General features: G+C 45.2%; 1 protein-coding gene across 4 annotated transcripts in view; it reads right to left on the bottom strand.

Moving 5' to 3' along the window:
• Positions 1–3,236: 3,236 nt before the first annotated feature.
• DMRTC1 (DMRT like family C1) overlaps positions 3,237–12,773 on the bottom strand; it is a 144,229-nt gene continuing 134,692 nt past the window's right edge. For 2 of the 4 annotated variants that reach the window (XM_053579735.1, XM_053579733.1), the window contains exons 2-7: positions 6,692–6,849; positions 6,324–6,382; positions 5,870–6,006; positions 4,991–5,051; positions 4,664–4,811; positions 3,237–3,732 (exon numbers count right to left, since the gene is read on the bottom strand). In XM_053579735.1, coding sequence (XP_053435710.1) covers positions 3,620–3,732; positions 4,664–4,811; positions 4,991–5,051; positions 5,870–6,006; positions 6,324–6,382; positions 6,692–6,755 — 582 coding nt within the window. In that variant the 5' untranslated portion in view covers positions 6,756–6,849 and the 3' untranslated portion in view covers positions 3,237–3,619. Of the gene's footprint in view, positions 3,733–4,663; positions 4,812–4,990; positions 5,052–5,869; positions 6,007–6,323; positions 6,383–6,691; positions 6,850–6,930; positions 7,321–12,773 lie in introns of those variants that run through there. The other 2 variants (XM_053579732.1, XR_008377580.1) reach the window with 2 other exon arrangements.

Raw genomic sequence — 12,773 nt, forward strand, 5'->3', positions numbered from 1 at the left:
TGAGAAGTCCACTATAGTACTCTCTAGCTATTGAGAAGAATGAGGGACGTCTCTACAGAGCTCTGTGGAGTGACCTCATGCATTACATTGTGGCTACAACATCCATCCACTGAAATAACACAGTTCTCAACATGGGGAGCAAGTAGTGCTTTTAGTAACTTTTTAAAAAAACACATGTGGCTTTACGAGATGCATTATGGTGTGGTCAGTACAACCATTCGCTGGAATAACACTGCTCTCAACTTGGTGAGCAAGTAGACTCAAGGACATATTTTTAGGTTAAAAGAAAGGCAAGGTGGAGAAGTTTATGTAGCTTATGCAGCATTTGTCTAGGCAGGACGGAGGAGTACAATGAACATCCATCTCTCTAATGAGAGATACAGGTGCAATGGCTAGGTAACACCATTCCTTTAGCATTTAAGAGATCTGTTGAATACATCCTTATATGGGCTTTTCTAGTTCTGATTTCCCTACCACTCACCTCTACTTAACTTTGGCTCCCTCCAAGAATGCATATTCCCACATAAATGGTTTTGACTATTTCTTTCTGTTTAAAATTAGTCCCAGATCTTTTCATGTGTTACTAAAAAAATAACACTTTCATGCACACTTTAGGCTCTTCTTGGTCAGAAACCAACAGAAGCAGCCCATTATGGCCCTGCAGCATTAGTGGGGTCTACTTTGGAAGAGGAGTCTTTCTGTGCAAGGGTTGAAAGCAGTGGAGTGCTGGAGCTCACCCTTACTTGAGTATAAGAGCTGACTATTAGATTTTCGGGATTTTCATGAGCCAGTTGTTAAATACAGCTACTATTAAAAACTACTATTATAAACTAACAATCACATTCATTACATTGCAAACAGACACAATTTATGCTCATAAGTCATCAATCCCTAACTAGTTTTCCACATTTTTACTAATAACTATGTTCTTGTGGTTATTTACATTTATTGCACCTCTTTACAACTCTGCATTCATTGATGTCAAGTTGGTATCTTGAAATCAGCAAATGTGACAGTCTGGGGGAATTTCCCCCAAGTTTCCTCCCCCCATCCCAAGAGCCCGTTGTTAAACCTTTAGCTGTACATTACTGGTTGAAATGATCCACTCTACAGATGCTCTGATGCGGTAGATGAACTCAGATCTAACCAATGTTGTTATGTAGCATACAAAAGTCAAGACCTAATTCACTGTGCTTGCTTGCTCTATATAGTGATGTTTTTAATCTGTGAGCTGAGGCAGTACACAACAAAGGGAAGTACACAAAAAGGTCTGATATTTAATATTTACAAAGATATCCTAAGATGCCAAACATACATCATTATGAGACTTTTTTATTACTTACTAAATGCAGAATACAAATGTCTACATACAATAACTAATAAAATGCCATGAAGGCTACGTTGAACAGTTTGATGAGAATATTTCAGATTGTATATGAAACCAGCACATTGTACCCCTTGATTGCACTAATGTACACAGCTATGATTTAACAATAAAAATAGACTTTTTAAAAAGTTACAGAACTGTGTGTGTGTGTGTGTGTGTATGTGTGTGTAGTGCCAGTGTCATGTCTGAAAATTCCTGGATGGAAATGTTAGTGGGTATCAGAAAACTGAAAGGGCACAGGGAAAAGGGTCTCATTCCTTCCCCCAACATCCATCACTTTATTTCTTTTTACCTCCCTCTCTTCCAATGCCATATTCTTTAACCAAAATATATTTCCTCTTGCACCAAACTTGGCTGTGGGACTGTGGTGTGTCTAGGACACAATCACATAGCAAGGTCTTACTCCTTTTCCAACTACCACAGCTTCCGTCCTCCAGGCATATGTGGACCTGTTCATCTGTCGCTGGGAGAGGAGGGTCTTTGGGATCATTTATTTAAGTTCCAAACCAGGGAAGGAAAGCACCCATGGGATAAGGCTTCAGTCTTGCTCCAAGTCCTGGGTGACTTAGCATGTTTATCTCTCTCTGCCATCAGATCGAGAAAATAAAAATCCTGACTTCTCAAGGCCTCAGGAAAGAAATGACAAGTTGTAGATGGATGTCATCACAATCGATCATCTTGGATAGAATAGGGGGAGGGAAGGAAGGAGGCAGATAACAATATGGGAAAGAGTCCACATCCAGGCATATCCAATTGAGCTTCCTCTCTGCCTGTTGACGGTCTCCAGTTCCTCATTTGTTTAGAACATCAGAAGAGGACTGAGAAACCAGCATAGGTAAGAAAGATCTGATTGATTACTACCTTGGGTAAGAAAAACAAACAAACAAAAAAAGCCTCTGACTGATGTCTGGTGCTTTGACTTTTGAACCTTTCCTTCAATGCTTTATATTAAAAAAAAATGAATTATTAGCTAATTCAGGGCCTGGTAAAGACAATGGAGTCTTCCCTGATCTTTGGCTAAAATTTTCCCCCAAAGCACTTTTGCAAGTCACTTTTGCTCTTTGAGTGCTTTTCCTCATAGGTAAAATGGCAAAGACAATGCTTAGCTTACAGAGTTGCTGGGAAGCCATATGTGCTTAGTACAGTGAGAACAGAATAAATAAAAGTTAGTGACCTTTCCTCATATTTCTTGGACCCATCCAAAGTAAGATATGAGTCTAATTCATTTCTCCTTTTTGATTCTTCTTGTCCTGACTGGCCTCAGTTTCCCACCCTGTGAAGTTCACACTGAACTAGAACAAACCTGGCATTCCATTCACCGAAGTTATCCTTCATTGGTGTTCGGTTTGGCCCACATACGAGGCTTAAAAAAGAAACCTGAGCGAATGTTTACAAGTTGAGTAGTTCTACATAGAGATCTGGAATCCCATCTTCTCTTTAAAAACCAGTGGGCTTGGTAACCATGAGCCCACATTCCTGCATGGCAACAATTGAGCCAAGCACCAGCTGCCCCCTTAGGTAGAGCATGCTTTGGCCAGAGCTAATCAGGCCAGCCCTACTCATTTACATGATCTGCTTGATCCTACAAGTGCTGCAAATTGTGGCCCTCTGGACAACTGAAAACAGTCCATGCCAGGCAGATGGTAAGGTAAGTACTTAATTGCTCAATGAATAAATATCTTACGTTTTTTTCTTCTGCCATTTTCTTGTCTAGCCATGTTAAGAAATCCCAGCTACTGTCTGAGGTGATTCTCACTTGGAAACATGAATTGAAAAAGTCTGTTAGAGTCAGGGTAGCTTATAGACTTACTGTGTGATACTGAAGTAACAAACAACCCATATCTCACAGTGCCTTACAACAAGAAGGATTTATTTTTTGTTCACACACACAAACCTAGAGACAAAGTGAAAACATTCTTATGTTTCCACATACATGGATATGAACATGGGTGCACGGGTATGTCTACAATCACAAGACAAATAAAAACTCTGGCATATGAACTCACACAGAACCCCCCTTAGAGATGGTTCAACTTAGATTGCACAATCCTGCTATTACAGGAGACATAAAAAGGCTCCAGCATCCAAAGGAGGAAGGGATAGAGGTACAAGAATATCCACACCTGAAGGCTTAAAAAAAGGTGTTAAGCATTTTGGACATTAACCATGTGCACATTCAGAAACAGGATACCAAATAGGCAGTGCTCTATTGAGGCCTCCTCCTCTGGGCTCCTAGCTCAAGAGGGAGATGCACCCCAGATGTCCAATAGGCAGCGAGACGGAGCTGGCTGGCCTGGGGCGCAGAGAGGGGCTGGAAGGCTGGAGTTCTTTATCTCCAGCAGGAGCTGTAGACAGAAAGGAAGGGGCCAGAGCCTGGTCACATCTGTGTCCCCTCCCAGCTTTCCTCTATTTTGTGTGTCCCACCCAACCAATGATTTGTCACCTGTACCGCTGCAGAGACCTCTTTCTCATTTCCCCACCTCCAGGTTTGCCTCCCTATTTCCTCCCTGGAAATGCTCCTTCCTAGCTCAGAAGCATTCCCTGGCTCCTCACCACCCACAGTTGTTGGTCTGTCCTCCTAAGCCTCGCCTGCCACACCTCTGTGATTCATAGTCTCTCTAGCTTCATCCCCTTCTATTCCAGCCATTCCTCCAGGGTTGTTTCTTCACTCACACACCATGCCCCATCCACCATTTTTGGTCCAAGAATCCCAGCCTTCCCTCTCAGCCTCCCCAGGTGTTTATTTCCTCCTCAGCATTCCTCTATTTGTCTATCGTTGAGATTTAGCCAGAAACCACAGCTTGCCAAGACATTCAGGCTCCACATCTAGACTGGAAGCTCCCTGGAGGCGGGGACCACACCTTCCAGACAAATCCTTATCACTTCTGTATGTCTTCCCCAGACCGCAGCAGATTGCAGGAGTCTGGGAAGAGAGCCCTTGGCTGGGAGTCAGGAGACCTGGTTCCTCCACTTGAGATGCTGTATGCTCTAGGCAAAGTCCCTGCCACTCTCAGGACCCCAGTTTCTTTGTTTCTTGATGTCAGAGCACTGGGCATTTACTGTTCAGCACAAAGCTTGATAAAGTGCATATTCACTGAACAGCCCTCAACTACCATTTCAAGAGTCAGACTGAGGAGCTTGGGTGCCTGGCCCCAAGGAGGTTCAACCCACCTACACTGATTTTCCGGTTGGAACCTGCTTACCACCATGTACCCTCCCCACAACCCTGTCCCCAATTTTCCCCACCCTGTGTTCTCCTTCTAAGGAGCAGTTTACCTGGTGGACCACAGGACTGATGCAGGGAGATGGTGTCACAAGGGGCCTGAGAAGAGTCCCTCAGAGTCAGCAGAGCCTCAGCAGCCTCCAGCTTCCGCTGCCACTCTGAAGAGGCAGAAACCCCAGACTGGTCTGAGGCTTTGGGGACCTGCAAAGGAACAGGAGTGAGAGAATGGGCACTGGAAACCATATCTCCTCTCAATGGGACAAGTGCCCCTTCAGCCCCCAGTTCCCTCAAACCCCCCCCATCGCCCAAGGCCTTTTACTCTCCCCATCCACTAAGCTCCACCCCTCCCAGGGTTCTTGACCCCACTACTTTCCCAGGACCTGTGGCTGCAGTAGAAGAGAGTCAAGGGTGGCACAGGGCTGGAGGATCAGAGCTGAGCATCTAGAAACAAGGAGAGGAGAGGCCAGGAGATTAAATCCTCTGGCAGACACATACCACCAGTAGACAGAAGGAGGGGCGGGATTTTGCAATAACTAGATGTGGAAATCCCAATGCCTGCTGGACCATTAATCATTGTGGTTGGGCAAACTCCCTTCTCCTGCTTGGCCTGTTTTCTTTCCCACACCTCTTTTTCTATATCTTTCCCGAGACACTTATTCCTGCCAGCATTTTCCTTCCAGGGCAATGGCGAAGATTATGGGAAATCACAGATGTCTATATTTCAATCTGAAAAGCACCTGGAGAGATGGGATTACTGTCCCTGTTCAAGGACTAGTTCTTGCTTCCATATTGCCCAATCCCCATGGGTCTTGACAGGCAAGCTCAGCTCAGCTCCAGGAAGCTTTTGCTAATGGCCTCTGGACTTTTCCCTGGGCCTCTGTGGCCCTCACCATCATGGCCTCCACTCATCAGCAGGACCTTCTATCCTATCTGTCTGTTTGATGTTCAGTAACAACCCTCATTTGTTAGAGGCCTACTATGTGGCAGGCCTGTGTTAGTCCTCTTTTCAATTCTAGAGGTATAGAATATCGTCCCCAGCACACCCACAAGGAAATGGAGGTTCAGACACATAACTTAACTTGTCCAAAGCCTCACAAATAGGAAATGGCAAAGCTGGGAGAGCCCTTGTTTTAGATGCCACTTCTTCTTCCCTTTTTCCTCCTGCTCCTCCCCGTTTTCCTCTTCCTATCTCCCATGGCACCAAGTACAAGATTGGGCACACAAGACACAACCTGCTCCATGGTTCTCACTGTACTCACGTGCTGGGCAGGGCAGGGGGCCCATGGGGCTCCCTGGAAAGAGAAACCGTCAGTTCCTGCTCCAAAGTCGCAGGAGCACAGGGCAGAGACAACGGTTCTGGGGGCTTGTCGAGCAGCAGAGCCCCTTGGGAGCTCTCCTGCAGGGGGCAGAGAACACAGGTTGGAGTCAGGTACCAGACCAGCCATCGAGGGAGGAGGTGTGAGCATGTTTGGGGATGAGGATAGAAGCCCAGAATGTCAGAGCTCTGAAGACCTTGAAGACCAGAGAGTGTTTCCTTTCATTTTGCATTTGGGGAAACTGGGGCCCAGGGAGGGAAAGTGATCTTTCCTAAAGTCACAAGGAAAATTGGTGGTAGGGTTAGAGATGGAATCCACTGTGTCTTTGGGAAACAGTGAAAGGGGTCTGGGCAGTGGTAGGGTGGGAACCTTCCCCCTGGCCATGGCCTCTCCTTACCTCCTTGGGGTTTGTGTGGATGTGGACCTCGGGCTGCAACACATTGTTCTCCTTGCCAGCTGTGGAAGAAGAGGGCCAGCTTTGGTGAGCTTTTCCTTCTCCCACCTCTCCCACCAACGCCACCCCACTTTATACCACCCCCAGTCTGAAGTCTCATCTCACCATGGACCTTTCTGATCCCTCCAGATCTTTACTTCTCACAAACACTTGGTAAATAAAATGGATGATGTTTTATACTTGGGGGAGCTACAGTCCAGGGAGTAACTTGGTCCAGGCCACAACTGAAATTCAGTGACAGGACTGGTGACAGAACTACTCATGCTTCCTTTACCCAAACACAGGCTCCCTCCCTGGCCAGAGGCACTCACTGAGAACTCCGGCTTCCACGGGCAAATTCTTGACATGGATGTGAGCTTTGGGCAGGGCAGCCATACTCCTCAATCGTCCTTGAGCCAGGTGCCTCTCTAGCTGTGCCTGCTGTTCCCTCTTCAAGGCACTCACAGCCGGCAAGACCCTGCGGTGTTCCCTAAAGTGGGGGATTGCAGGTGTAAGAGTAGTCATGTTTAGAGGAGGCCTGACCCCTCCCTGTTTCAGACACCATACTCACGGGAAGAGGGCACAATTGTGACACTTGCAAGCCTGGAAGAGGCAGAAATGCTTGTGGCCCCTGATTTGGGTAGTGATGCCATGGTTGTGGCAGCGGTCACAGCAACCTATGGCTCTTCTGGGGCCAAGATCAATCCCCCACGGGGCTCCAGTCTCATGCCCCGGGGTGCATTCAGAGTCAGAGGGGCAGCAGGCCACAGCAGGTATCTCTTTGGTTTCCATGGTTCTAGGGTCAGGAGCGGAGGTCAGAATGGCCACATGAACCCCTACCCCCACATACCTCCTCTGCCCTTGGAAAATCCTATCTGAGGTGGCTGCATTCTTCTCTTCTGGCCCACTCACTGCTGGAATCAGATTGCCCACTCCCTTCATCTCCCATGGCTTTCTCCAACCTTCACCCCGACCTCCTTGCTCAAGTGGCCTCCTTCCCAGGAAGCACTACTCAGGCACAGCCTCCTCCCAAGAAATTCACAACATCATGATGCCCAGATCCATTCAATCCAACCATTATTCTCCTTGCTTACCTCCACTCCACCATAGACCCCATTTTCTGCCACACACATGCACTCCCGTGCCCCCTTCAACAATCACTACAGTCCCTTCTTATGTATCATCCTGTACTCTGCCAAACCCAACTATTATTCCTGGCATCCACTACTTCAGCAAATCTCTTCCAAACCTCCTGCATTCATTCACTTCCCACACATGATTTTATGATCGCTGCACTCAAATCTATTCGTTTCCTCCATGCCCTATATTCAGTTTTCCCCTCACATTCCATTCTGATTGTTTCTTGCACCCAACCTAAGCTTAATTATCCTCTTGTTCCCCCTTTAAGCTGATTTTCCTCTTGTACCCCCATGAAATCATATTATCCTCCTGGATTCTTAGCCCTCTTTAAATTACTATTTTCATTCATTCATTCCCTTGATTCTTCTTTCAGAAGATATTTGTTGAGCCCCCTGTGGAGTGCCAGGCTTGGATCTATCCAATAGGCAACTCCACAGTGCAGTAATTTTTCTGTCAGACTGATGTACCCTCTATGCTTTCCGCTTAGTTTTTAGTTTTATCTTCCTTAGATTCATATCCTGTACCTCACGTATTGTATTTTCCCCATGCATTCCCTCCACAGCCTCTCAACAATCCTCCACTCTCCTCTCCACACTCTAAAAATTGTGCTTGAGCACACCATCTCCCCTCCCCCCACCCATGCACCCAGTACCGCCGCCCCCGAGTGCCTCCCTTCCTCAGGAAGCCCAATAATTCGCTCCCTCCCCCACCTCTGAATCAAAATCAGGCCCATGAGCCCTGGCCCAGTGGCCAGAGGCCAATTGCCCAGGGGGCTGAGGCAATGGGTCCTCCCAAAAGGGGTCCCGAGAGGGGTAGGGGTGGAAAGGGACGTCAGGAGTGGGTGGGAGCGTATGCCGCTGAGGTGGAGGAGAGGGGAAAGTGAGCAGGAGTGGGGAGGAAATAAGAGGCGTGGAAATGAGGATCACTGTCCTGATTCCAGCCTGTGGTTACCCCAGCCTCCAGCAGGTCAGAATCAATCAGTTCAGACAAGCGCCCTGAGAGAAAACCCAGCTTCCTCTCCCTTTCCCGCCCTTCTGACAAAGGCCAATGAGCTCCGGGGCTGCCTTCCTCCTCCCACTGCTGTGGCTAGCCAGCAATGAACTCCGAGATCCCCAGTCCCTCACGCGCTGTGGTCACGCCCCCTTTGCCTCCCTGTCATCTCTGTTCTCCTCACGGCCCACCAGGAGCACTTGAAGTGAAGTTGAGCTTTATGCTACCCAAGGATTTTTTTCTCAGACTAGTCCCCCTTTGGATGTGAAATATTTTGGGTGCATGCATTTTTAACTCATGTTCTTGCTATTCTACAATTTACCTTTGAAACATTTGGCGTGTGGTTTTAAGGTCGTCCGTATTCCTATGCCACGGATTCTCAATTGGGGTAACTTTTCACCCTTAAGGGACATCTGCCAATATCTGGAAACATGTTCGTTCATATTTGTGTGTCTGTGTTTCCAACCTCCCTGTTATGGTCCATATATGAATTTGTCTAGTCCTGTGCCAATACTACATTTTCATAGTTTTCATCACTTCAGAATACCTTGTGATGTCTGCTAGGGAAAGTCCCTACACATTATCTACCATTTCCAAACATATCTTCTCTATTCTTTGCCTTTTGCCCTTCCATATACATATTAGAGCCTGCAATGTCAAATTTCCTGAAAACTCAGTTGTAACAGATTTAGAATGCCTTTTCACGGAATCTACGGATCAGGTAGGGAAGAACTGACTATCTGTGGAATATTCAGCCTTTCTAGTCACCAACTCAAGGAGTCTTCATTTACGTGGGTCTTTAAAGTTTTAATTGTTCACGTTAGTTTTTAGTTTTAAGTTCTGTACATTCATATCCTATACACCATTTATTGTATTTATCCCAAGATTACCATACAGTGTTGCTGCTCTTGTATTTGATGTCCGTTTAAAATGACAATTTCTATTTGGGTCTAATTTACACAAATGCCCTTGACTGGTTAAAAAAATATATTGATCTTAAAGCCCATCGCCATGCATGCTAAACTCTATTATATCTAAAAATTTGTCTGTAGGCATTCTAGGGTTTTCTGCAAATCTGTGAGTAAGGGAAATAGAATCAAATTTATGGGTTCCTTACTGTTCTGGCTAGCAAACCCAGTATAACGTCTAACAGAGATGGCAAAATTGGGGCTTCTTTAGGTTCTTCCTGATTTTAATTAGAATGCCATTATCATTTTCATATTAAAGAGTTTCTCTTCCCTTTCCCTTTATCTTTCCCTTTATTTCCCTTCCTTTCCCCTTCCCTTCCCCCCTTCCTTTTCCTTTCCCTCCCTCTGTCCCTTCCCTCCTTCTTTCCCTCCCTCCCTCCCTCACTCCCTTCATCCCTCCCTTCCTTTTTTCCTTCCTTCTCCTTTCTTTCTTTCCCCTTACCAGATTAAGAAAAATATCCTTACATTCCTAATTTCAAAAGTTTGTCTTAAACATTGCAAGCAGACATTAAATTTCATTTCTTGTTTTTTTTTTTTTATTTTTTGCATGCAAGAATATGATCAAGGCTCTATTCATTTAATCTGTGAATATAATGACTGTCGTGTATAGGGTTTTCAAAAACCTTTAGCAAACTTTAACTTGTCATCAAAAAGTACAAAAATTGACTTGGCGCCTGTAGCACAGTGGTTACAGTGCCAGCCACATACACCAAAGTTGGTGTGTTTGAACCCAGCCCAGGCCAGCTAACCAACAATGACAACTGCAACAAAAAATAGCCAGGCGTTGTGGCAGGCGCCTGTAGTCCCAGCTACTTGGGAGGCTGAGGCAAGAGAATCGCTTGAGCCCAAGAGTTTGAGGTTGCTGTCAGCTGTGATGCCACGGCACTCTACCGAGGGTGATATAGTAAGACTGTCTCAAGAAAAAGAAATGTACAAAAATTATTAGTGTATATCGTACTGATTTTTTTAAAATTAAATGTACACTTGCAATTTGCATCTAGAGTAAGCAACAAATATATTAGCAGCACACAAACTTCTCTCATGCTCCCTTCTATCTATACTTTTTCTAATGTTAAGCCAGCATTCCTCTCCTAGGATAATGGTCAATTAGCTATGGCACATTATTTTTGTACACTGAAACATTAACTTATATAAGACTCACCCAGAGAGCTTGGTGAAACACAGATTGCTGAGCTCCTTATCTGTTTTGTCAGATTACAAGATTTAAAGTGGAACCCAGAGTTTGCTTTTCTAACAAGTTCTCTGATGATGCTGGTGGGGGACCACAAATTGAGAACCACTGTACAAGAGAGGTTAGCTCAGGAACCCTCAGTTATCGATTTGCAAACCTTTAACAACTCAAGGCTAATCTCATTTCATATATACCCTCTCCCCTCCCCCCTCCTCCAGATTATTTTCAAGCAAATATAAAAAAGTACAAAACTCGTAAGTGTATATCTTCATTTGTCGTATTTCACTTGTAAATATTTCACTATTTAACTCTAAAATATGAGAAGTCCACTTTTTTCAACTTTTTTATTTTGAAAACTCACAAATTTGAAAGGATAATATGATGAACAAACTTTTGTCTAGATTCACATTATCCCATTATACTTTTTTCTTGTTTAACCATTCAACAGTTCTGAACAATTGCTTGGTTACTTCAGTATGTATTTCCTAAGTACTAGGATGCCTACCTATGTGACCACAGTACCATTACCACACTGAAGAAATTTAACAGTGATATGGTAATACGGTAATATTACTTAAGACCATATATACGGTCATATTTAAATTTCCCCAATTGTCCCAATACCATCCTCCTGAGGGATTTCTTGAGTGATCTACAACCCAATCAACTATCAAACATTGCATTCCATTGTCATGTCTCTTTAGTGTCCTCTAATCATGAACAGTCCCGAAAAGGATTTTTCAAATCTTCCATGACAAGGATATTTTTTTCCAGAGCCTAGGCCTGTTGTCTAGTATAGTGTCCTACAACATTTGTTTGCCTGATATCTGCCTCTTGTTTGCACTTATGATTAATATTTTGGATAAGAATATTAAGTAAGTGATGAAGAGTTCACATTATACCACATCTGGAGGCTGCTAAGGCCAGTTTGTCTATTTATTTGTGATGCTATCAGTATTAATCAGTTTGTTCACTTATTTAAGGTGTTTGTTGTACAGATTACTCTGTAGGTATCTTTGTCCCTTTATTATTAATAAGTAGCCTGTGACATGGTATTTTGATGCCATGTGGATATTCTGTTAGTCCAACCAAATTTCATCTCCTTGCTTTAATATTATTTGGGCTCTTGCCTGATTTGATTATTATTTTGTTAGTTAGGAAATTATGATTTTCTAATTCTATCATCCATTTCTGCTTTTGTTAGTTGGCACTTTGCTGTAAAAAATAGCATATCCCAATGGAGGCGGAGCATGATGGCGGACAGGACAGACGTGTAGCCCACCTCTCCCAAGCCACCAGGTGAGAGGAAAGGCGGTCTGGACCTTCCCTGTGTGTGGATTATTGGAGTGGACAGACAGCTGGAGATGCCCAGCGAACTGGCGGTTTGCTGTATATGAGGGGTAATTTAAAATCACAGACTCTGTTGTAGAGATTCTTCCCTGCTCGCTGGGCCGGCCAGCAGGCCCCTCCCCCACGGAGGTCAGCAGCTTGTAAATGCTGACAAAATCCAATTGACAAGTAATTAATCCTGAACTGAGGGAGGCATCCGAAAGGAGAGCCACTCAAAACCACAGGGAGCTGGGCAAACTGTTGGACAATTGAAGGGAAGGGATCCTGCCCGTGAAACAGACATTTTGAACTACCCAAAAGGGCGGGCACCTTTCCCCCAGGTGTTGGAGGGGGCTGGCGGTTCAGGCTGCGCAGCGAACTGGCGGACACCCATCCAAAACTCTGAACCATAAAACTCAGAATAAATCCCCCGAGCGCTCCAACCACGGGAACCGGCTTGAAGCCTAGGACCGGGCTTTGGCTTCTGGAGCCGCGAAGCTACTGAAGCCGTGGACCGGCTTTGGCTGCTGAAGCTCCGGGAACCAGCTACAGGAGATACCGCGCGAACTCAACACCACTCCCCTTATGGCCGATTGCAGTCGCCAGTTTGCGGGGGAACCTGGGAACAGAGTGGACACCTGCACTGAGTGGGAAGGTCGGTGGCAAGTGCTGTCCGGAAAAGAACAGCTGAGGTCACACAATTCTTAGGTGACAAACATTTACGGAAACTCCAAATGGCGATGGGCCATGGAAGGTGGTTACCATGGTAACGGTATAAACTGTAAACCAGGTATA

This window comes from Nycticebus coucang, chromosome X (genome assembly GCF_027406575.1).
Source record: "Nycticebus coucang isolate mNycCou1 chromosome X, mNycCou1.pri, whole genome shotgun sequence".
Lineage (NCBI taxonomy): Eukaryota > Metazoa > Chordata > Mammalia > Primates > Lorisidae > Nycticebus > Nycticebus coucang.